At 45.6% G+C, this 21497-nt stretch overlaps 1 protein-coding gene across 1 annotated transcript; it reads left to right on the top strand.

Annotated features, from left to right (window-relative positions):
• Nucleotides 1–99: 99 nt before the first annotated feature.
• HDDC2 (HD domain containing 2) lies at nt 100–19906 on the top strand. Its single transcript, XM_005890121.3, has 6 exons — nt 100–255; nt 2629–2750; nt 4455–4557; nt 10554–10622; nt 14644–14782; nt 19549–19906. The coding sequence occupies exons 1-6, from the start codon at nt 169–171 to the stop codon at nt 19644–19646; spliced, it is 618 nt and encodes a 205-aa protein (XP_005890183.1). The 5' UTR covers nt 100–168; the 3' UTR covers nt 19647–19906.
• Nucleotides 19907–21497: the final 1591 nt, after the last annotated feature.

The raw sequence follows: 21497 nt of genomic DNA on the forward strand, positions 1-21497 counted from the left end.
AGGGACGCAGAGGAGAAGAAGAGGGAGGGAGGAGCTTCAGGGACAAAGCTTCGGGGGAGGAGCTTCAGGGGGCGGAGCTTCGGGGGAGCTTCACGGGGAGGAGCTTCGGGGGCGGAGCTTCGAGCGGAGGCCCCGCGGCCGGCTAGGAGCTGTAGGATCTGCTGCCGCATGGCTTCGGCCTCACCCGTTGCGACCATGTCGGGCCGCGGGACCCGGAACCTGCTGCAGTTCCTGCGGCTGGTGGGGCAGCTCAAGGTGAGCGGGCACCGGGAGGGCTGTCTGAGTTCGCGGCTGCGCGGAGAGAGGCCGGGGCCGTCCGCCGGGCAACCAGGCTTCCGGTCCCCGCCTGGCCTGAGGCCTGCCCCCTTCCTCGGTTCTCCGCGCCTCGTGGGGCCTGCAGAGGAAGCCCTTCCATAGGGATGCAGTCGTGCGTGAGGATCGCGGGCGGAGGAGGCAAGTGGTGGAGACGGCGTGGCGGGATTTCTGGGCCCCACCCCAGGCTGGGCAGAGTCCGAGCCGCACTGGACCCCAGTGTTGGCCTGGCGCTCGGAGGGGCCCGGCCCCGGCGGCCTTGCGAGAGATTTCTGAAGGGGAGCCGGCGCGGTGATGTGTGCATCTCCAGGCTCGAGTCTGCCCCGAGTACATAGGGTCACGACCCCACAACTGGGCTAGTGGGAAGAACAGAACCCATTGATCCTGCAGGGTTTGAGTGCCTAAAAAAAAATTTTTTTTTAGGGAAGGGTTTTATGTAGGATACACTGAAGTTATATCCGAGGGGATCCTCCTTCCATCCCCCACCCCCATCCTGGCCACACCCAATAATGATCTTCTCCAAGCTCAAAGCAGGTGGTTTCGTGCACTGTTACTATAGTTTATAAACTTTAGACATGTGAAGTCCCAAGGAGAAAAGACAGTCTCTTAGGATCACAGGGTACGACAGGCGGTAGTGTACAGGAATTAGAAATGCCTTACTTAACCCTTTCTGCTTCAGAATTTGGAAGTCTGTCACTTGTTCAAGTTCAGCGCTTTCCCTTTTATGTCTAAGGACTTGTGTATGTTCTGTACATGCAAGCATCAGTAACACTGTTGGACTTACAGGTTGTGTGTGTGTGTGTTACTCAGTTGTGTCTGACTCTTTGTGACCCCATGAACTATATAGTTCGCCAGGCTCCTCTGTTCATGGAATTCTCCAGGCAAGAATACTGGAGTGGGTAGTCATGCCCTTCTCCAGGGATCTTCCCAACCAGGGATTGAACCCAAGTCTCCTGCATTGCCAACAGATTCTTTATCATGTAAGTCACCAGGGAAGCCCTTCTATGTTGTATATCTATGGCTTATTCTTCCCTCTGTCTTTCTCATTCTCTGACCTTACTCGTTCATTTGATCCAGATGTTTCTCCCTAAGTTGGTTAAACATTTTTTAATATGTACTGAAACTATGGCCCAGTGCTGTATTCTCTGGACTTGTCTTAAAGAGCATCAGTTCAGTTCAGTTCAGTTCAGTCACTCAGTCGTGTCTGACTCTTTGCGACCCCATAAATTGCAGCATGCCAGGCCTCCCTGTCCATCACCCACTCCCAGAGTTCACTCAGACTCAGGTCCATCGAGTCGGTGATGCCATCCAGCCCTCTCATCCTCTGTCATCCCCTTTTCCTTCTGCCCCCAATCCCTCCCAGCATCAGAGTCTTTTCCAATGAGTCAACTCTTCGCATGAGTGGCCAAAGTACTGGAGTTTCAGCTTTAGCATCATTCCTTCCAAAGAACACCCAGGACTGATCTCCTTTAGAATGGACTGGTTGGATCTCCTTGTAGTCCAAGGGACTCTCAAGAGTCTTCTCCAACACCACAGTTCAAAAGCATCAATTCTTCAGCACTCAGCTTTCTTCACAGTCCAACTCTCACATCCATACATGACTACTGGAAAAACCATAGCCTTGACTGGACAAACCTTTGTTGGCAAAGTAATGTCTCTGCTTTTGAATATGCTATCTAGGTTGGTCATAACTTTCCTTCCAAGGAGTAAGTGTCTTTTAATTTCATGGCTGCAATCACCATCTGCAGTGATTTGGGAGCCCCCAAAAATGAAGTCTGACACTGTTTCCACTGTTTGCCCATGAAGTGATGGGACCAGATGCCACCATGATCTTCGTTTTCTGAATGTTGAGCTTTAAGCCAACTTTTTCACTCTCCTCTTTCACTTTCATCAAGAGGCTTTTGAGTTCCTCTTCACTTTCTGCCGTAAAGGTGGTGGCATCTGCATATCTGAGGTTATTGATATTTCTCCCGGCAATCTTGATTCCAGCTTGTGCTTCCTCCAGCCCAGCGTTTCTCATGATGTACTCTGCATATAAGTTAAATAAGTAGAGTGACAATATACAGCATTGACGTACTCCTTTTCCAATTTGGAACCAGTCTGTTGTTCCATGTCCAGTTCTAACTGTTGCTTCCTGACCTGCATATAGGTTTCTCAAGAGGCAGGTCAGGTGGTCTGGTATTCCCATCTCTTTCAGAATTTTCCACAGTTTATCGTGATCCACACAGTCAAGGGCTTTGGCATAGGCAATAAAGCAGCATAGCAGATAGTTAAAATATGTATTCTTATAAATTTCTTTCTGTTCATTTTTATCAGAGAGTCCCACGGACTGGCTGGGTATACAGAAATGTCCAGAAGCCAGAGAGCGTATCAGATCACATGTACAGAATGGCAGTTATGGCTCTGGTGACCAAAGATGAACATCTTAACAAAGACCGGTAAGCTGTGAACTCTGGTGTCAGTTTGGGTCTGTGATCTATGGGAGTGCATGACTCTTCACGTATGAGGCCTGTGTCCAATTCTTCTAGGTTAGTTTATAGTCAAGAAAAATTATTTGAGGCAAACCATACAGATTCAGGATGTGGGCAGACCATACAGATTCAGCAACTGTGTGCTGCAGTTGTAAACTGCACTCTGGGTTTTCTCTTGGCAAGTGAAAGTGTCTGCCTTGGTCTCAAGGAAACGTAAGTGTGATTTGATGATTTTCCCGGGCCTTGAAGGTAAGTGTTTTATGTCTAAACTTGGATCCAGACACTATGTATTTTATTTAGCCCCTTTTCTGAATAGCAGCACTCTTTTGTGAAGTGACTTTTTGTAGTGGTATGTGCAGGAAAGAGCTGAGAAAGAGATATCCTGTCCCCTTAAGTCATCTATCAAGTGTTGAAAATAATTTTTGAGCACAAGACAAAGTTTTCTAGCCAAACAGTATAAGGTAGTAAATAAAACCCAGATGAAGTACATAGGCCCAGAGTGGCTTCAATACAAAGCACAAAATAAGTCATATTAGAAAACTAATAGGAGAAATCACCTGTTCTTGGGTGATCTTACTGGAGGGGGCAGAGTCTGAGTTGACCTCTAAAGGGTTGATTAGGTATAGAAGTAGAAGACACAGCACAGAAAGAGAAGGGCATGGAGACCAAATCTCTGATGATAAGGAAGTAAAGGTATGTTTTGGAAATGATAAGTCAGTCCATCCAACTGAAGCAGAGGTTCATCTGGGAGTCTCAGGAGCCCTGTTACTCTGTAGATAGGGTAGAACTTAAGGAGATTTTTGGCACATGGTACAAGATGAACATGGTGTCGAATGGCGATGAACCTACGCATAGTCTGCAGTTAGAGCTAGATGAGGAAGCAGCTGCAGGCAGGGACACCTGGAGTTCTTGTTCTGCCTTGTTGATGGCTGGGAACACGAAGCAGACTGGCCCTCTGGGACATTTATCTCATAGCTGCCTTTGTTATTTTGATGACGATTATCCTGATCAGCAATCACTACCACTAACAATTACCAATCGTTACCACTAATAATTATAGTCATTTGTTGAATGATCAACATGTTCCAGGAACATAAAGTATCAAATTTAATTTTCATACCAAATTAGGAAGTATTAGTACCCCTTTCTTATGGATAATAAAATGAAGGCTGCAAAACTTAGCATTTAAAGAAATTAAGTGACTTGGCAAAGGGCATGCAGCTAATAGATGTTAATTGCTGGATTCAAACTCAGATCTGTCCAGCTCTACCTATTTATCTATAAAGGGCTTCACTTTGACATCTGACTAGTACATTTGGAAAATGATTTGTTTTAAGTGTTGTATTGGTAAGTAAATGCTATAACCAGATCACCTTCTTCTGGCTTTTTAAAGTTATTAACCTTTTAAAGTGATATATGAGAGACCAGCTTTTTTTTTTTTAATTCATGCTAACAGCTTCCCTTGCATTCTCATGTATTTGTGCTGAATATTAACTAGCAGTTTTGATTCAGATCTGTTGCAGGCTGGCAGAATATAATAACCCCTAGAAAATACTGCATTAAAATCCTCTGTGAGGCTGGAGAAAAAAACTATATTGTGTAACTTAAAGTAGTATAGAGAAGGAGTCTGTAGTGAGTATAATTCTGTGTGATTATTTCTTGCCTGGTCAGATGTGTACGCCTAGCCCTGGTTCATGATATGGCAGAATGCATCGTTGGGGACATAGCACCAGCAGATAACGTCCCCAGAGAAGAAAAACATAGGCGAGAAGAGGTCAGTGTTGACTGTTGATTCCACAAAAGAAAAACCCATTGCTGAAACAAAGGAAAACCAGAAAAGCCCGTTACTGAAATGCAGCTAAGTTCACTGACCCTATTGCAGTAAGAGAGAGTACCTCCTTGACAGAGTCTTAGTATCTTGGGAAGGAAGATCAGGGGAGGGTATTTATAGAGTTGGAGGGCCTGGGCCTGAGGATGTTTGGATGGATCTTACAAGAGCGGCTACTGTCTTACAAGGTGAGATTGCCCAGACTTTAAACATAAAGGCTTTGGGTTGGTAGGGCTGGTAAGGCAAGGTCTTAGCAAGGGTCTTCAAGAGCAAGCTGTTACTGCGTACTCTACTTTGGATTGGTTTACAATCTTACCTTCCAGAAGTAAGGATTTCGTGGAATAAGCAGTGAATTGGTTTTCTTGTTCTAAGTCTTAACACAGGGACAGGGCATTGTGTTGGTTTCATTTCTCACAGAGAGGCAGAAAGGGGATCTGAGCACAGGATACATGGTGTGGCTTTCATTCGAACCATGGAGATAGCTGGAACTTGAAGGCATTCTCCATGCCAGTTAAGCTCTTTGGAGAGAAGTTCTATAAAACCCAGGAATAATCATTATTATAATTAGTATTTAGTAAGACAAGCCTGGTGGGCTACAGTCCATGGGTTTGCAAAAGAGTCAGGCACAAGTTACTGGCTAAACAAAAACAATAACAACAAATTTTAAATTAGTCCTTTATTTTGGTGGTTAAAAATTTTAAAAATTTGTATTAGTAAGAAATGACATCAATTAAACAGGATCTGCTGATTTGGAATCTTAAAACCAGAGCCCAGGGACAAACAGGAAGACGTATTTGAAGCAGAGACTGGAAAATTCAGGAAGTTTTTTTTTTTTTTTTTTTAGCTGAATGGACGGGTCCCAATTCAGGGACTGTTGCAAGCTGTTTTTCTTGTAGGCCAGAGGGGTTGATCCTAAATGTCTTTAAGTCAACAGATCCTTCATCAAGATGGTTTAACAGGGAAGGTGGGCTTCAATAGCTGTTCTTGGGGGAAGGGTGTGGCCAGAGCTCAGTAGCCAACAGCATTTTTTCCCCTTTTGAGGTAAGAAGATCCACAGGGAATCTCAATTCAGGAGTTCCAACACACCATAAATTATGGGAACAAGGGAGATAGGGAATGTGGTCATCCCACATGAGCATCAGGACAGTTTGTGAAAAGGGAGGAGCTAAGGAAACATTTCTCTGTAGGAGTCTAGACTGTGGTGAATAAAGAATTCCTGAGTTGATTGGTTGATAGAAAAAGAAACCAGTTAGTTCAAGATAGTGAGTTGCAGGGACTCTCCTGGTAGCTCAGTGGTTAAGACGCCACACTCCCAAAGCAGGAAGCCTGGGTTTGATCCCTGGTCATGGAACTAGATCCCGTGTGCTGCAATGAAGTTCCTATGTGCCGCAACTAAGATCAGGTGCAGCCAAATAAGTTTAAAAAAAAAAAAAAAAGATACTGAGTTGCAGAAAGGAATTAGCCCCAAACCAGAGGATGCTGGGTGCTGACGTATGCCATAGAGGAAAAGACCCCTCAGTTATATAGCATGTTTCAGGATGTATGGTAGTTTCATACAAGGGTGAATTTAGATATTGTGGAGGAGAAATCACAGGCTGAAGAACCATAAGGTGATCAGAAACCTTAAAGTGACCAGAGGAAGAAGACACTTCCCATGTGGGCACCCAAGCAGTGTGAGGTTCACTCCACCGAGGAGCGAATCAAAACTTTCTGAAGAAAGAACAGTTCAGTAGGAGGGATCTCCAACGCCTGGCAACAGAGTAAACCTACCTCTGTCCTGACAGAAGCTGAGTCCTGGCTAGTGGTGCCCCCTGGAGGGGCATCGAGAGGACTTGCCACCCAGAGAGTGCTGGATGCCATATCTGGGCAGTGATGAAAAGCCTTCCCGGCCTCATTAAACCTCCTGGCTGCTGCCCACCCCATCTGACTCACAGGAGAATAAATATCATCATCAGAAAGGACAGGCAAACATCTTTAAGAACCGCAAGTTCTTGGGCAAGAAATCAAAGGCTTGGGAAGCGCTGATCTTCATTGCTTCTTCCTCCACTCGTTAGGATTTGGGAACAGAGAGAAAGATGTGGGAGGTAAACAACTCCTTATGCAGATGGTGTTTAGGGATGAGGTTTGGATGTCTGAACCATGCCTTAAGATAATTAACTGAGGGTTTCTTGGTTCTTTGAGGTGAAACACACATACGGGACCAGGAAGTGTCATTTTCCCAGAGGCTAGTCTGCTGCATCCAGAGGGCTTTAAACCCAAGTAAGAGGGAAGGAAAATATTTGATAACCCTGGAAGGCTGATTGTCTCAGAGGAAAGTAGGTACTAAGATGAAAGGGAGCATGAGGGTGTAGAAGAGAAAATATAGAGGGTGGGGGCAAAAGCAATGCTTGTAGGCTGACTCCCTTCCTAAACAGAATAAAATAAACTTTATGTTATAAACAGAGATGGTAAATGATGCCTCGTAGGAATCATGGATGTGAGAGTTGGACTATCAAGAAAGCTGAGTGCCAAAGAATTGATGCTTTTGGACTGTGGTGTTGGAGAAGACTCTTGAGAGTCCCTTGGACTGCAAGGAGATCCAACCAGTCCGTCCTAAAGGAGATGAGTTCTGAGTGTTCATTGGAAGGATTGACGTTGAAGCTGAAACTCCAATACTTTGGCCACCTAATGTGAACTAACTCATTTGAAAAGACCCTGATGCTGGGAAAGATTGAGGGCAGGAGGAAAACGGGACGACAGAGGATGAGATGGTTGGATGGCATCACTGACTCAATGGACGTGAATTTGAGTAAACTCCGGGAGTTGGTGATGGACAGGGAGGCCTGGCGTGCTGCAGTTCATGGGGTCACAAAGAGTCAGACGCAACTGAGCGACTGAACTGAAAGGACCATTAAGAACTAGTGGAATGGAGCTTGAGGCTGGAATACAGCAATAATAGGTTATTATATTCTTCTGCAAAGGGAAAACTTACTAAGAGGACAGAGTCATGATACACATATATATACACACATACCTGACAGTTAAAGTTGCTGAAGAACTAGAGGTTAAAAGGGGAAGAACCATTTATTATGGGGGTGAACATGGCAAGATAGAGAAAGTGAAACATACAGTGAATACTTTATAGAGTCCTTACCCTGTTCCAGATAATAAGTACTTTATAGTGACTATTTCATCCTCACAGCAAACCCCTTCATTTTATAGATCAGAAAGACCAAGATGTATCTTGCTCAGGATTCAACAGCTAGTAAATGGCAAGCTGGGTTTCAAACCGCATCTCAGTCTGTAGTTTGTCATTAGCTTTTGCACTGTGCAGCGTCACCAGTGACGTGTGAGTGATGAATACTGCCTTCTGGGTGCTTAACATTTCATTCAGCTCAGAACGTCAGGCAAATTCTTGACATGCTTTGCTAACAGGAAGAAGCTAGGGAAATTATCACTCTATGTCTATGTGTGAACAAGGCAAAACTCAGTTTAGAAGTGGGAGTGGCAGGGCTCACAATCAAGAAGGGAAAGTCTGGTATCATCAGACCCTTGTCCTGGACTTCAGTGAAGTCAGTTTCAGAGGATCATTTAAAAAGGGCCTGATTCTATGGCATAGGCTGCCAAACAAGGAATAACAGCTAAGAGGTCTCAAATGCAGTCCTGATTGTATAATAACAAATGGTGTCAGTGAGTTTAGATCCAGAAAAATCATTGCTCAGCTTCAGGAAGAAAGCAAAAACATATTTGTTATGTTTTGTTTTTTAAAGGACATTGTGATTTTAGTCAACAGGAAGCTTGTTAATAAGTCATATGTGATTTCCAAAAAGCCAACTCAGTCTTGAGCTGCATTTATAGAAACAGAGCATTTACCATGATGGACACTTTGGTTCCATTGTGTTTTGTCTGGGTCAGACCACCCATCAATCACTATATTCAGTGCTGGGTACATCACTTTAAAGAGAATAAAATAATTCCTTGTCAGAGCAGGACTTTTAAGTTTGTATTCGAAGAGTTTAGATTTTGATATATCTCTGTACATATATGTCATTCAGTTCATTCCTTTCAAACAAAAGCAATGGGCAAACGTTTCTATAATAGTGGAGAGAAAAGTGATCTCTTTGTAGAGACATTTTTAATTTTTGAAAATGCAGAGTTTTTTCTCAAGTATTTTGCTGAGATTTATGGAAAAGAAACAAGGGAGAATGCAAGTACAAAATAACCAAAATTTCATACCACTAAGGATAGTATAATGCTACAAGCCATTCAAGATGGCAACGCTACTTACAAGAGCAGACCATTGACACTGGCCAGTATGGTTTGCTCTGGAAGTGGTTGCGTTCTATAACTTATTTTTTCTCCCCATTATAAATAGTTATATATAAAATATTCACTTTTATTTTTATTGCTTTTTACCATTTCACCATTTGATTTTAGTAAGACCTTGCCCCTTTTGTATAAGCACTTTGCTAAAAGTGGTTCTTAAAACAGTATTCTTTTCAGGGAGCCTAAGCTCTGGCCAAATGAACTGGAGCTGATTAAGAGGTGGAAGATGACGATAGGAGGAGAGGGAAGGAGTTGGAAGCCATTTGAAAGTAGGTTGCAGACCTCACGCCCCCCAAATCGGATACTTGAGGATTTTGGAGCAACACAGAAATGAAGGAAGAGATGGAATAAGAGGGGCTCTTGGGACTTTGGAGATTAGAAATATGTACTGAGCACCTCCGTGCTCTCACTCTCTCATTTCAGCCTTTCTGTGCGTTTTGGCTCTCTGAACTCTACTCTGGGGCTTCTCGCCCTCCATCTCATTATGCAGCTGGTGCCTGGGTGGCTGGTTAGAGTTACATGGCCATCCCTTGGACCAATCACTGGCCACAGAGATTCTCGTCTTTTGGGTTACCGCCCACCTGATTGACATTGTGTTTTTGTGAGGGAGGAAGACAGGAGGGGTAGGGTTAGGCACAGTGGAGGAACTTGCAGGGACAATTTTCAGCTTGATATGAGACACTGGTACTTCCTACTAACGCTGCCTAAAGTCCACTTGAGCAGCCTCTTGGGGTGCTAGGTTCCCACCATGAGGCATGTGTGGGGGGAGGACACAGGTCCCCACTGATGGTGCTGAGGGGTTTGCTGCACGTGGATGGTTTCGCTCACTGCCCTTTAACATCTCTTTTCAGCCTGTGAGTCTGTGAGCTTAACAAAATGCTGTCTTGTAATTTCCTTTATGTTAGTGACAATAGCTTCCCATTTGTGTAGTGCTTTACATTTTGCAAATAAAAACATTAACAATAGAAAGTGAACATAATGGTATACCAAAAGTTTATTTGAGCTTCGTAATTCACTGATACTTTCCTGTTTTCCCCACAGTCAGATTTGGTTTGAACTGTAGTACTTACTGTTGAGGGCTTCCCCGGTGGCTCAGCAGTAAAGAATGTGCCTGCAATGCAGGAGACGAGGGTTTGATCCCTGAGTTGGGAAGATCCCCTGGAGGAGGGTATGGCATCCCCCTCCAGTATTCTTGACTAGAGAATCCCATGGACAGGGGAGCCTGGTGGGCCACAGTCCATCAGGTCGCAAAGAGTCTAATACAACTGAAGCGACTGAGCACGCATGCACTTACGGTTGAAATTGACATGCATTTGGGGACTCTCATCCACAAGATATAAAACCTTTGGCCTCACTTCTGTTATTTCTGTAATCGTCTCTCATACCCTCATTGTCCTTGATTGTGTCTAGTGTGCTGCAGGCCACAACATAAGTACTCCTGAATAAATACATATAAATAAAGACACTTACTTATTTAACATACACAACTGCTCTCCTTGTTAGCCTAAATCTTCTCCAATATTCTGCTGCCCCTTTGGGAGTTATTTGGAAGAGTGTGAGTCCATTATTTGGCATTTGCAGATGAGTTGTTAACTAACAAATGTGAACATGATTAAAATAATGGTTTGATCTTTCAGGAAGCAATGAAGCAGCTAACCCAGCTCCTCCCAGAGGATCTCCAGAAGGAGCTCTATGAACTTTGGGAAGTAAGTATATACACTGGGTTGCTTTTTATCGTAACTGAATTTGTATGGCACGTCAGTGTTTTAGTTGCCTTAGAGTATCTTAACGTGCCGTGTCTAACTTACCTGCTTTCTGGATTGTCTGATTCTCACATCCCAGCTGTTATAGGTGTCTGTCAGGGCTAATAGAAATGATTCTTCCTTCCACGTTCCGCATTTCCCTTCTCACCATAATGCCTGGTACAAATACTGACTCAGAGTCCCTGGATTTCCTGATGCATTGCTCTCATCCTCCACTGTGCCAGCCTCACACCCACCCATCTCTGGTCCTTGAGAGAAACGTGGGCTTTGGGGTCATTCAGAACTGGGTTCCCAACCCACTGCTTCCTGGCTCAGTGGCCTTGGGCTCATTCGCCTCCCTGAGTCAGCTGCGCATCTGTGAAACCCGTAAGGGTTGTTCAGGTTGCATGAGGTCAAGGGCAGATGTGCCATGGAGCCCAGCACCGAACATGGGCCCCGTCGGGCCTCAGTGCCTCCCTGGTGCTGCTGATAGCAGGCGGCTCTGGGGAAGGGGCATGCCTAGTGCTCCTGTTGTCCCCCTCCTAGTGCTGACTTCCACGTGTGAAGGGAAAATAACACATCCTTGCCTCGGGCAGTTTCTCACTTCCCTCCAACCTCTTCCCCTGCCTCCCTTGCTTGAGCCCCTAGCCCTCCTTACTCTGGGGTAGCCCTGCCTCATTGCTCTGGAGGCCGGAAGTCCAGATCATGGTGTGGGCAGGGCCATGTTCCGATTCCCTCCTTGCCTCTCCCTGGCTTCTGGTGATGCCTTGTCCAGCTTTGGCAGCCCTGCCTCTGAACACATGGCTCCAGGCTCTGCTTCCGTAGCCAGCTGTTCTTTTCCCCGTGTCTGTGCGTGCGTACTAAGGCGCTTCAGTCAAGTCTGACTCTTTGCGACCCTATGTACTGTAGCCCGCCAGGCTCCTCTGTGGGAATTCTCCAGGTTTGAATACTGAAGTGGGTGGCCATGCCCTCCTCCAGGGGATCTTCCTGACCCAGGGATCGAACCTGCATTGCGTACATTACAGCCAGATTATTTACCACTGAGACACCAGGGAAGCTGCCTGTGCCGCCTCACCACCCCCACCCCCCACCCTGTGTCTGTATCTGGGCCCAATTCCCTCTTGTAAGAATGTTGATCATTAGATTAAGATCGTCCTAATCCACTATGGCTCTTTCTTAATTTGATTACATCTGTAAAGACTGTTTGCAAATAAGATCACATTCATAGATTACAAGTAGATTTGAACTTTGTGGAAACACTGTAAACATAGAATAGCTGTCATATTACACATTTTAAAAATCATGTTCAATATTAACACGTTGGCTTTGGTATGAGATTTCCAGGGTTCGAATTAGTGGCTCTTCTGTTTACTAGCTGTGTGATCTTGGGCAACTTACGGTACCGCTCTGAATGTCATTTCCTCATCTACAGAATGGCACTAATAGTATACCTGTATTACAGGGTTGTATGGCAATCAAATTAATTAGTATGGTAAGCAGTTGGAAAGCTTTCCTGGTGGCTCAGTGGTAAAGAATCCACCTGCCAATGCAGGAGACACCGGTTCCATCTCTGGGTCAGGAAGATAGCCTGGAGAAGGAAGTGACAACCCACTCCAGTATTCTTGCCTGAGAAGTCCCATGTACAGAGGAGTCTGGCAGGCTGCAGTCCATGGGGTTGCAAAAGAGTCAGACATGACTTAGCAACCAATGATGACCACGCAGTTAGAATATTGCCTGACATATGTAGTATGTTTTTCTGTCTCCAGTCTGTGTGGTCTGGTTTTGATTTCAGAAAATAGGGTCATTCTGAATGCAGGGAACTTTGAATAGTGCTAGGTACATAGAAAATGGCAGTTGAATTGATTTCTGAAATGTAAATCACTGCTGTTCACCACTAACAACAGCTTTCGGCCCAAAGGGTCACGTCTAGTTAAAGCAATTATAATTTATCGTTTGCCACAGAAGCGTGAAATCACATTTCAGTAAGTCAAGAGAAAGCATTTTCACTTTTTCCTCGAAGTATCACAGAAGGATGTCCTCTCTACCACCTGAGTTTTCCTTTAAAGAAAGAGCCCTTCGAATCCTAAGGCAGATCAGGATCTGCTCCCTGCCACGTGCCCAATGCCTGGCACACACACCTACCTTTGAATTGTTTCCCAGCCTGCAGCTGAAGATCCAGCTGGGTTAAAAAGTACTCCTTCAAAAGGTCCCTGGAGAAGGAAATGGCAAACCACTCCAGTATTCTTGCTGGAGAATCCCATGGACAGAGGAGCCTGGCGGGCTACAGTCCATGGGGTCGCAAAGAGTCAGACACAACTGAGCGTATAAGCACTTCGGAGGTCTCCTTGTTCTTTCCTCTGAAGTAAAAGGGTAGGATTTTGGTGGGGAGTTTGATGTGCAGCAATATGAGGGTCCTGGGTCCCAGAGGGAGAGGCACTAAGGTGGGAAAGCGTGACATGCAGAAGATTAACTTTATGTCTGCACTGTGGTCAGGGCCAGCCTTTCTCCAAGGGAGACAGGCAACCTTTGACCTTCTTTGCCTTTCCTCTCTCTCTTCCCTTTGGGTCCTCCATGTCGAAGACCTAGAAGTTGTATATCTTTCCTGCTTGAAGCCCTTCTGTTGCTCTGCAAACACCCACCGGAGCTGCATCTAATAAAAACCAAGAAACCATCAGTGATTCACAACACATCACCCTGGCTAGAGAAAGCATGGCAGATTCATTATCTAGGGTGGAATTAGAAACGAGAGCCTGACACAGAAATCAGCTGGGAACACTTTGGGCTTAACAGAAGAATGCTTCTCTGCGGTCTTAACTGGGGCATGTGGTTGTGTGACGCGTGTGCTCTAAGACGCCGACTGCCTGTAGCTTCTTGTTTCAGGCCTGCACTGAGGAGGGAGGGACCAGTGGGGCGAGGAAAGGTACGCTGCTTCCTGCCCACTGCCTTCACTGCCTGCCTGCCACCAACACGTGCACATACACCCGGCAGAAAGAGTTCTCAGACCCTGGCTGTATCCTCAAGAGGGGTGTGATTAGCTCCTTTCTATTCTGAAAGCAAAGACAGAGCTTCCCAGTGTAGAGTGGAAACCAAAACTAAAGGAGAAAGCCAGAAACTCACTTCAAACGGAAAAGGAGACCTGACACTAAATGGAGAGGGAACTAACTGGAGAAGCATAGAATGAAATATTTGTTGTTGTTTCGTTGCTCAGTCGTGTCTGACTCTTTTGCAGCCCCATGGACTGTAGCCCACCAGGCTCCCCCGTCCGTGGGTTTCTCCAGGCAGGAATACTGCTGTGGGTTGCCATATCCTCCTGCAGAGGATTTTCCCAAACCCAAGGATCGAACCCACATCTCCATGTTTCCTGCGTAGCAGGCAGATTCTTTACCACCTAGCCATCGGGGAAGCCTCAAGATGAAATATTAACTTGAAATTAATACTCAGAATCTGGATTAAAGAATAATGATCTTGAAGACAAGTTACTAAACAGGAAGGAGAATGTTTGGAAGTACCCATGTGAACACATGAGACTTGGGCAGGCATCAGGTGGACTAGATGGAATTGTGAGTGCCCACCTGGAACATGGGTGTTAAGCTGTGGAATTGTGTGTGAATAGTCTCTGTGATGGTCTTGTATACAGTGGAGAAATATGGCCAGTGGAGAATGTGCTTTTAGCTGTAACTGATTCCGGGTACCAGGTGTTCCTGGCATAACCTACCACGTGGGCTTCCCAGGTGGCCCTAGTGGTGGAAAACCTGCCTGCTGGTGCAGAAGACGTAAGAGAGACGGCTTCAATCCCTGGGTTGGGAAGATCCCTTGGAAGAGGAAATGACAACCCACTCCAGTATTCTTGGCTGGGGAACTGCATGAACAGAGGAGCCTGGTGGGCTACAGTCCATGGGGTTGCAAAGAGTCAGACACGACGGAAGCGACTTAGCACCCACATGTGCAGCCCTAATCATGCGGCTTTAATTGTCCCTTTACTTAGGAATATGAGACCCAGTCTAGTGCAGAAGCTAAATTCGTGAAGCAGCTAGACCAATGTGAGATGATTCTTCAGGCATCTGAATATGAAGACCTTGAGAACAAGCCTGGGAGACTGCAGGACTTCTACGACTCCACAGCAGGTACGCAGCACTGATGTCAATAAGCATCATTTCAGTTTGGCTTAACTTACTCCTAGTGTAATGACTAATATTACCTAAGGGAAGTCCATGGGTTTTCAACCCTCCTCTGACCCTTTCATATGGAGCATCTGAGAAGAAAATGGTGGGATTCATGGTGTGAGGCTACCTAATGCAAGAGAGCCTTGCCGCCCTGGAGTCTGAGCACCAGATTCACATCACGCATACTGGCTGTGTGCTCCTAGGTGATCTCCTGACCTCTCTGTATCCTTCCTAAAAAATGGAAATCATAGTACCCTACAAGTAGGTTGGTTGGTTTTGAGATTTAAGAGAGATGATGAATGTCAAAGTGCATTATGTCAGTACTTACTAGATAGAAGGTCATGTAAGGTAGAGGTAGAGATAGAGATTTAAAAAGAGAAAACCGCAGGCAGCGAAGTCATCATTGTCGCTATAGCCCTACAGAGCACAGGCCTGAAGCTGCTTGGGTTTACATCTTGGTTCTTCCACGTTCAGCTTAGGTAACCTCCAGTAGATTACTTCACCTAGTTCTGGGTCTTCGTTTCCTTATTCTTGGGGCTTCCTGTGTAGCTCAGTCTGTAAAAGCATCTGCCTGCAATGTGGGAGACCTGGATTCAATTCCTGGGTCAGAAAGATCCCAATGGCAACCCACTCCAGTATTCTTGAGGGGGGAATCCCATGGACAGAGGAGCCTGGCATGCTACAGTTCATGGGATCACAAGAGTCGGACACGACTTAGCACTACCTTTCTTTTCTTCTTTCTTCCTCATTTTTAAATTGAGAATGATTATAGAGTCTACTTTATAGGGTTGTTTGAGGATATATGTGAAGTGTGTAGAAGACTGCCTGGCAGTAAGCCTTGGCTGTCTTCATTTTGGCACAACTTCTGCAGCGAGGAGCCAGGGGCATTGACCACGGGTCTCCTGTTGCTCCCTGGAATAGAGCTCCAGCTCTCTTCCCTTGGAGTTCCCCAGGCTCAGCTGACCCTCCGTCTCTCCTAAGAGAACTGTCAGAGATGGCCTTGCTGTGACCTCTCCCGACCCTTTTGTGGCCTCATCAAGTCCAGCAAAGTCCCAGCTCCAAAATAAGCTCCCAGATCTAATTTGCATTATAATGGGGTTGATTTGATTTTCCTTCTGTCTGGGCTCACTTACCTCTGCCCTAGGCAAGGCCCTCATTGTTTCTGTATGGATGGCGGGTCAGTCAGTCAGTCAGTCAGTTCAGTCAGTCAGTCAGTTCAGTCCCTCAGTCGTGTTCAGTCAGTTCAGTCGCTCAGTCGTGTCTCTTTGCGACCCCATGAATCGCAGCACGCCAGGCTTCCCTGTCCATCACCAACTCCCAGAGTTCACTCAGACTCACGTCCATCAAGTCAGTGATGCCATCCAGCCATCTCATCCTCTGTCGTCCCCTTCTCCTCCTGCCCCCAATCCCTCCCAGCATCAGAGTCTTTTCCAATGAGTCAACTCTTCGCATGAGGTGGCCAAAGTACTGGAGTCTCAGCTTTAGCATCATTCCTTCCAAAGAAATCCCAGGGCTGATCTCCTTCAGAATGGACTGGTTGGACCTCCTTGCAGTCCAAGGGACTCCACCTGGTGAGTCTTCTCCAGCACCACAGTTCAAAAGCATCAATTCTTTGGCGCTCAGCCTTCTTCACAGTCCAACTCTCACATCCATACGTGACCACAGGAAAAACCATAGCCTTGACCAGACGAACCTTTGCTGGCAAAGTGATGTCTCTGTTTTTCAATATGCTAGTATCTAGGTTAGTCATAAATTTTCTTCCAAGGAGTAAGCGTCTTTTAATTTCATGGCTACAGTCACCATCTGCAGTGATTTTGGAGCCTAAAAAAATAAAGTCTGGTTATAACCACCGAATTTAATCTCCCAGGCTCAGGAGTTCACCCTGCACATCTCAGTGCTTTTCTCCTTTGTAGATCTTAAGTACCATCACATCTTTGCTTTATGGCTTTCCTCGTCCTTAAAAATAAAATCTTGATATATCAGAGAATGGCAACCCACTCCAGTATTCTTGCCCGGAAAATTCCATAAATAGAGAAGCCTGGTGGGCTACAGTCCATGGGGCCACAAAGAGTCAGATCAACTGAGCGACTGAGCACAAACAGCTCTGTAGTCTCCGTTCAACTCTCTGGTTTCCTTTCTCAATCCTCCCTATCACAACTAAATGTTCCTTCTTTTTGCTCAGTCTGTGCGTGGTCCAGAGCATGCCACCGTGATGTCACAGTCTGACTTGCATTCTCCATTATGATGTTCCTAGTTGGGTTTCTTCCCAAATCCCCATCTACTCACCCCACCCTATGGTAAGCTGTAGAGGGCCACGACCAGCTTTGTCTCCTCTGTCTTTGAAGTAAGTGATGCTCAAAATGTTTGACTTCAGTTAAATAGAATAACACTGGAAACCAGGAAGTCAGTCAACTATAACCCATGGGCCAAACTGGCCTGCTGGTTCTTTGTGTAAAAAAGTTTTATTGAAACAGCCACACTCTTTATGTGTTGTTTATACTGCTTTTGTGCTACAGCCACAGAGTTGAGTAGTTGGCCACAAAGGCCAAATTGTTCACAAAGCCCGTAATATTTACTACGTGACTCTTTACTCTAACCTGCCAACTGTGTTAGAAGCAATGATCAGGTTCCCAGATAGCATCTTTTCCCAATAAGGTCATAATCATGTTTGTGTTGTGCTTTACACTGTTATCCTCAGATAGATTCACAATGAAAAAAATAGAAAATGAAACATGAGAATACTGATAGAATCCAAAAATATGGGAGCTGGAAGGATCATCTAGTTTAAGCTCCACATGTTACCAAGGAAGAAACTTGAGCCTAGAAAGTGGGTGATGAGCCCACAGCCAAATTTGAGATTAAAACTCACTGCACTTTCTCCCGGAGAAGGCAATGGCACCCCACTCCAGTACTCTTGCTTGGAAAATCCCATGGACAGAGGAGCCTGGTGGACTGCAGTCCATGGGGTTTCTAAGAGTCGGACACGACTGAGCGACTTCCCTTTCACTTTTCATTTTCGTGCATTGGAGAAGGAAATGGCAACCCACTCCAGTGTTCTTGCCTGGAGAATCCCAGGGACGGCAGAGCCTGGTGGGCTTCCGTCTCTGGGTCACACAGAGTCGGACACGACTGAAGCGACTTAGCAGCAGCAGCAGCACTTTCTCCTCTGGTGTACTACTTCTGGTGAACAGTTAATAAAAACATGTAACCGATGTAAGAAATGATTTCTCACCATTTTGCTTGCCCCGGTTTGAACAGGGTGGTCATAGTAGAAAACATAAGAAGAGATCAGATTCTGGATATATTTTGAGGGTAGATTCAACAGGATTTGTATGTGGCGGTATCTGTAAGAGGAACCTGAGGGGTTTGGACTTGTCACTAGATTGGGCTTCCCTGGTGACTTAGTCAGTAAAGAATCCACCTGCAATGCAGGAGACCTGATTTCCATCCCTGGGTTGGAAAGATCCCCTGGAAGAGGGCATGGCAACCCACTCCAGTATTCTTGCCTTGAGAATCCCACAGACAGAGGAGCCTGGCAGGATACAGTCCATTGGGTCACAAAGACACGAATGAGCAACTAAGCACACACACACACACTAGATGGGAAAGATGGGAAAAAATCAGGGGTCCCAGAAGCCAACGGGAGAAAGTTTCAGGAGGGCAGGAGTAGCCGTCAGATTGAGCAACTTGGTGCTGCTCGGTGGTGGAATGATTATAAGTCCAGCCTTTACACAGTGGGGCAGAGGGTGACCTGGAAACAACACGGAGCGTGGAGGACAGGCCCCGCCTTGGTGCTAAGAGCTGCGTAAGACAGAAAACAGCCAGCACTGGGGGAGCTACAGGGAAAGCTGCACCGCAGGGCCAGCCAGGTGTCAGGTAGGGCAAGAAAGTGAAAGGGACATTAAGCAAAGGGATGGCGCATAGGGAATAAATGGGATAGAGTTCACTGTGAAATGAACAGTAAGCAGCAAAAGGCACTGGCAAGAGAAGACCATCAGGGAAGAGACGGTGGGCTTAACACCGCCCCTGCCAGCGTCTGTCCACCTAAAATAGCTCAGAGCTCGGTTATTGCCCAGGGCAGAAGTCCAGGGAAAGCCAAGGGTCCGGGAAGACAGGGCAGACCAGCTGATTTCAGGGTAAATGTTTGCATTCTTGTTTGCAAGCGAAGGGACAGCCTGGACCCACTGGTCTTCCTGTTAGTCTTTTCATATGTAGGTGCTTGAAAGTGAAAGTGTTAGTTGTGTCTGGTTCTTTGTGACCTCATGGACTGTAGCCCACCAGGCTCCTCTGTCCATGGGATTCTCCAGGCAAGAATACTGGAATGGGTTGCCATTTCCTTCTCCAATGTAGGTGCTTGGTTCCCCACAACTGCAGATTCAAAATGGCCAGAGGCTGTTCTCAGATGTTCCCAGAGAGGGCCCCAACCTCCCCTAGTTTCCCTGGAGTTCCCAGTAAAAGTTGCTTGTTGCAGTTTTGCCCAGCTCTGCCTGAGCTGCAGTCCTTTTCCTAATTCTCATCTTTCCTCTCCGTTGCATCTGGGGTGATGAAAAGTAAGTTCTGAGTGGTTGCGTCCAGCGCCTCTCCAGGACCTGGGATTGTATCATCTGTGTTGGAGAGAAGTGTGGGTCAGATCACAGAACCGAGCCCCTGGGAAGCCCTAGGACCCAGCTGGAGAAACTGATGTATTCTCTTGTCCTTATTTCTTCCCCCATCTTCTTGCCTTGCAGGAAAATTCAGTCACCCTGAGATAGTCCAGCTCGTTTCTGAACTTGAGGCAGAAAGAAACGCTAACATAGCCGGCGCCGCCAGTGAGCCCTGCTCCTGAGATGTGCCCTCCGTTGCTGCACTCCTGTAGCAAGCATTTCAGTTTTCTGTCTCGTGGTATTGTGTTTTGCCACTGTTGATCTGTTGATTTTCCCAGATGTGTTTATTTTCAATTGCCTGGACTCCAGCAAAAAACGTGATACAGTTTGGATAATAAAAGAAGCTATAGAATGTGGTCAAGAAAATGTTAGGGATGGAGACTTGGAAGCTGAGGGGGAGGGGTTTGAACTAAATAAAATTTTTAAATCTTAAACTTTGGAATATTTATTGTTGATTCTAAATCATTGTATTCTGAGTTCATAACCTACACTCCTGAAGGCCAGATTCATTGAACAATAGAAAATTAATTATGATTGCTTTTAAGAAAATTCTTCAGCTGGCTTAGTGATAAGGATCTAGGAAAAACAAATTATTATAATACATTCTCCCATCAATTGAAATGCTGCTTTATTCAAGTTCTGCAGCCCAATCTTTAATTCACTGTGACCTGTTTTAGGCCCCTGATCACAGACTTGAAAATCTGGTCATGGTTCCCTCCCTGCAATCCTTTTTGTCATCTGGGGATAGAAATCTGGGTGTGCAATTTTAAATGTTATTTGTCTGCCTCTGCTTTTCCCCTGGCTGGTTTATATTTTTCAGGCCTTGATTATATTTATCACCAGACAAGAAATACATCATAAGTTATTACTGGGTCATTGGACCTTATGGAGAGATCTCGTCAGACCTGGCTTCTTCCCCTCATTTCTCTTTCACAGGATAAGATGCTTGCCTTTAAATGATGCACAACCACTGAATGGTGAAGAAAGGATGGCTGGCTGTGCAGGCCAGCTCAAGAGTTTGGTGGAAGCATGATGCTTACCCCTTTAATTCAGATGTCAGTTTCCATTTGAAGAAGGCCTAAAAAGGCTGGCATGGTGAGAATTCTAGGCAGCGTTTCTTTGGAAACTCTGCAGTATCCATGGATACCCAGTCTGCCGGAAGCAAGGTGCCGTGATTTCTTCAGAGACAACACGTGTGTACATAGAGCCGATCTGCACTGCCAGGAGTTGTGCTGCTCTGCACTGAAATGCTGTTGCATCACAGCCACACTAAGTAAAAAGCAGTAAATGGTTGAAAGTCAACAAAGTCTGGTTATTACCGGAGATTTGATTAGCAGGTGAACAGAACCATATCAGTATTTTGGAGTTTTTTTTTTCCCTCCTGGCATGAAATCATGCACACAAAATAACCCCAGATAAAGTTCAGGTATTTAAAACCGGAAGATGTTCTGTAACCCTGGAGTTTTATTGGGATGTTTGCCTGCTGTAATTTTCATAAATCCACACAGAGACTTTGGAAGTTTTTACTGGGTCAGACTTAATACTGGTCACAATCATCTCAGTTTTTCATTTACCTGCCACGTGAGGGTCCACATTGACTCCTAAATCTTGCTTACTGGAATAATATATTTAAATACCAGGTTTGAAACAGTTGCTTTCAACATCACATTATCACCATCTCCCTGTTACCAAGTCCAGGCTCGCTCTGCCAAAAGATGGGCCAATAAATCTGAGACAAGGTGTTAAGGCAAGGAAGACGACTTTATTCGGAAAGCCGGCTAACCAAAAAGATGGCAAGATAGCACCTCAAAATAAGCATCTTCCCAGGGCCTGGTTGCCAGGTTCTTTTATGGATCAGAGGTGGGGGGAAGTGAGGAAACAAGTAAAAAGACTATTCAATCCTTGCAAATGTCTCAGAATGGCAAGCCTCAGGCAGGGGGATGGATATATTAGTTTCACTTCCTTACTGTCCTTCACAGGTAGGTGGGCTCAGGTTATCTCCCCAAGGCAGGCAATTATGTACACCTATAATA

This window comes from Bos mutus, chromosome 9 (assembly GCF_027580195.1).
Source record: "Bos mutus isolate GX-2022 chromosome 9, NWIPB_WYAK_1.1, whole genome shotgun sequence".
In the NCBI taxonomy this organism is placed as follows: Eukaryota; Metazoa; Chordata; class Mammalia; order Artiodactyla; family Bovidae; genus Bos; species Bos mutus.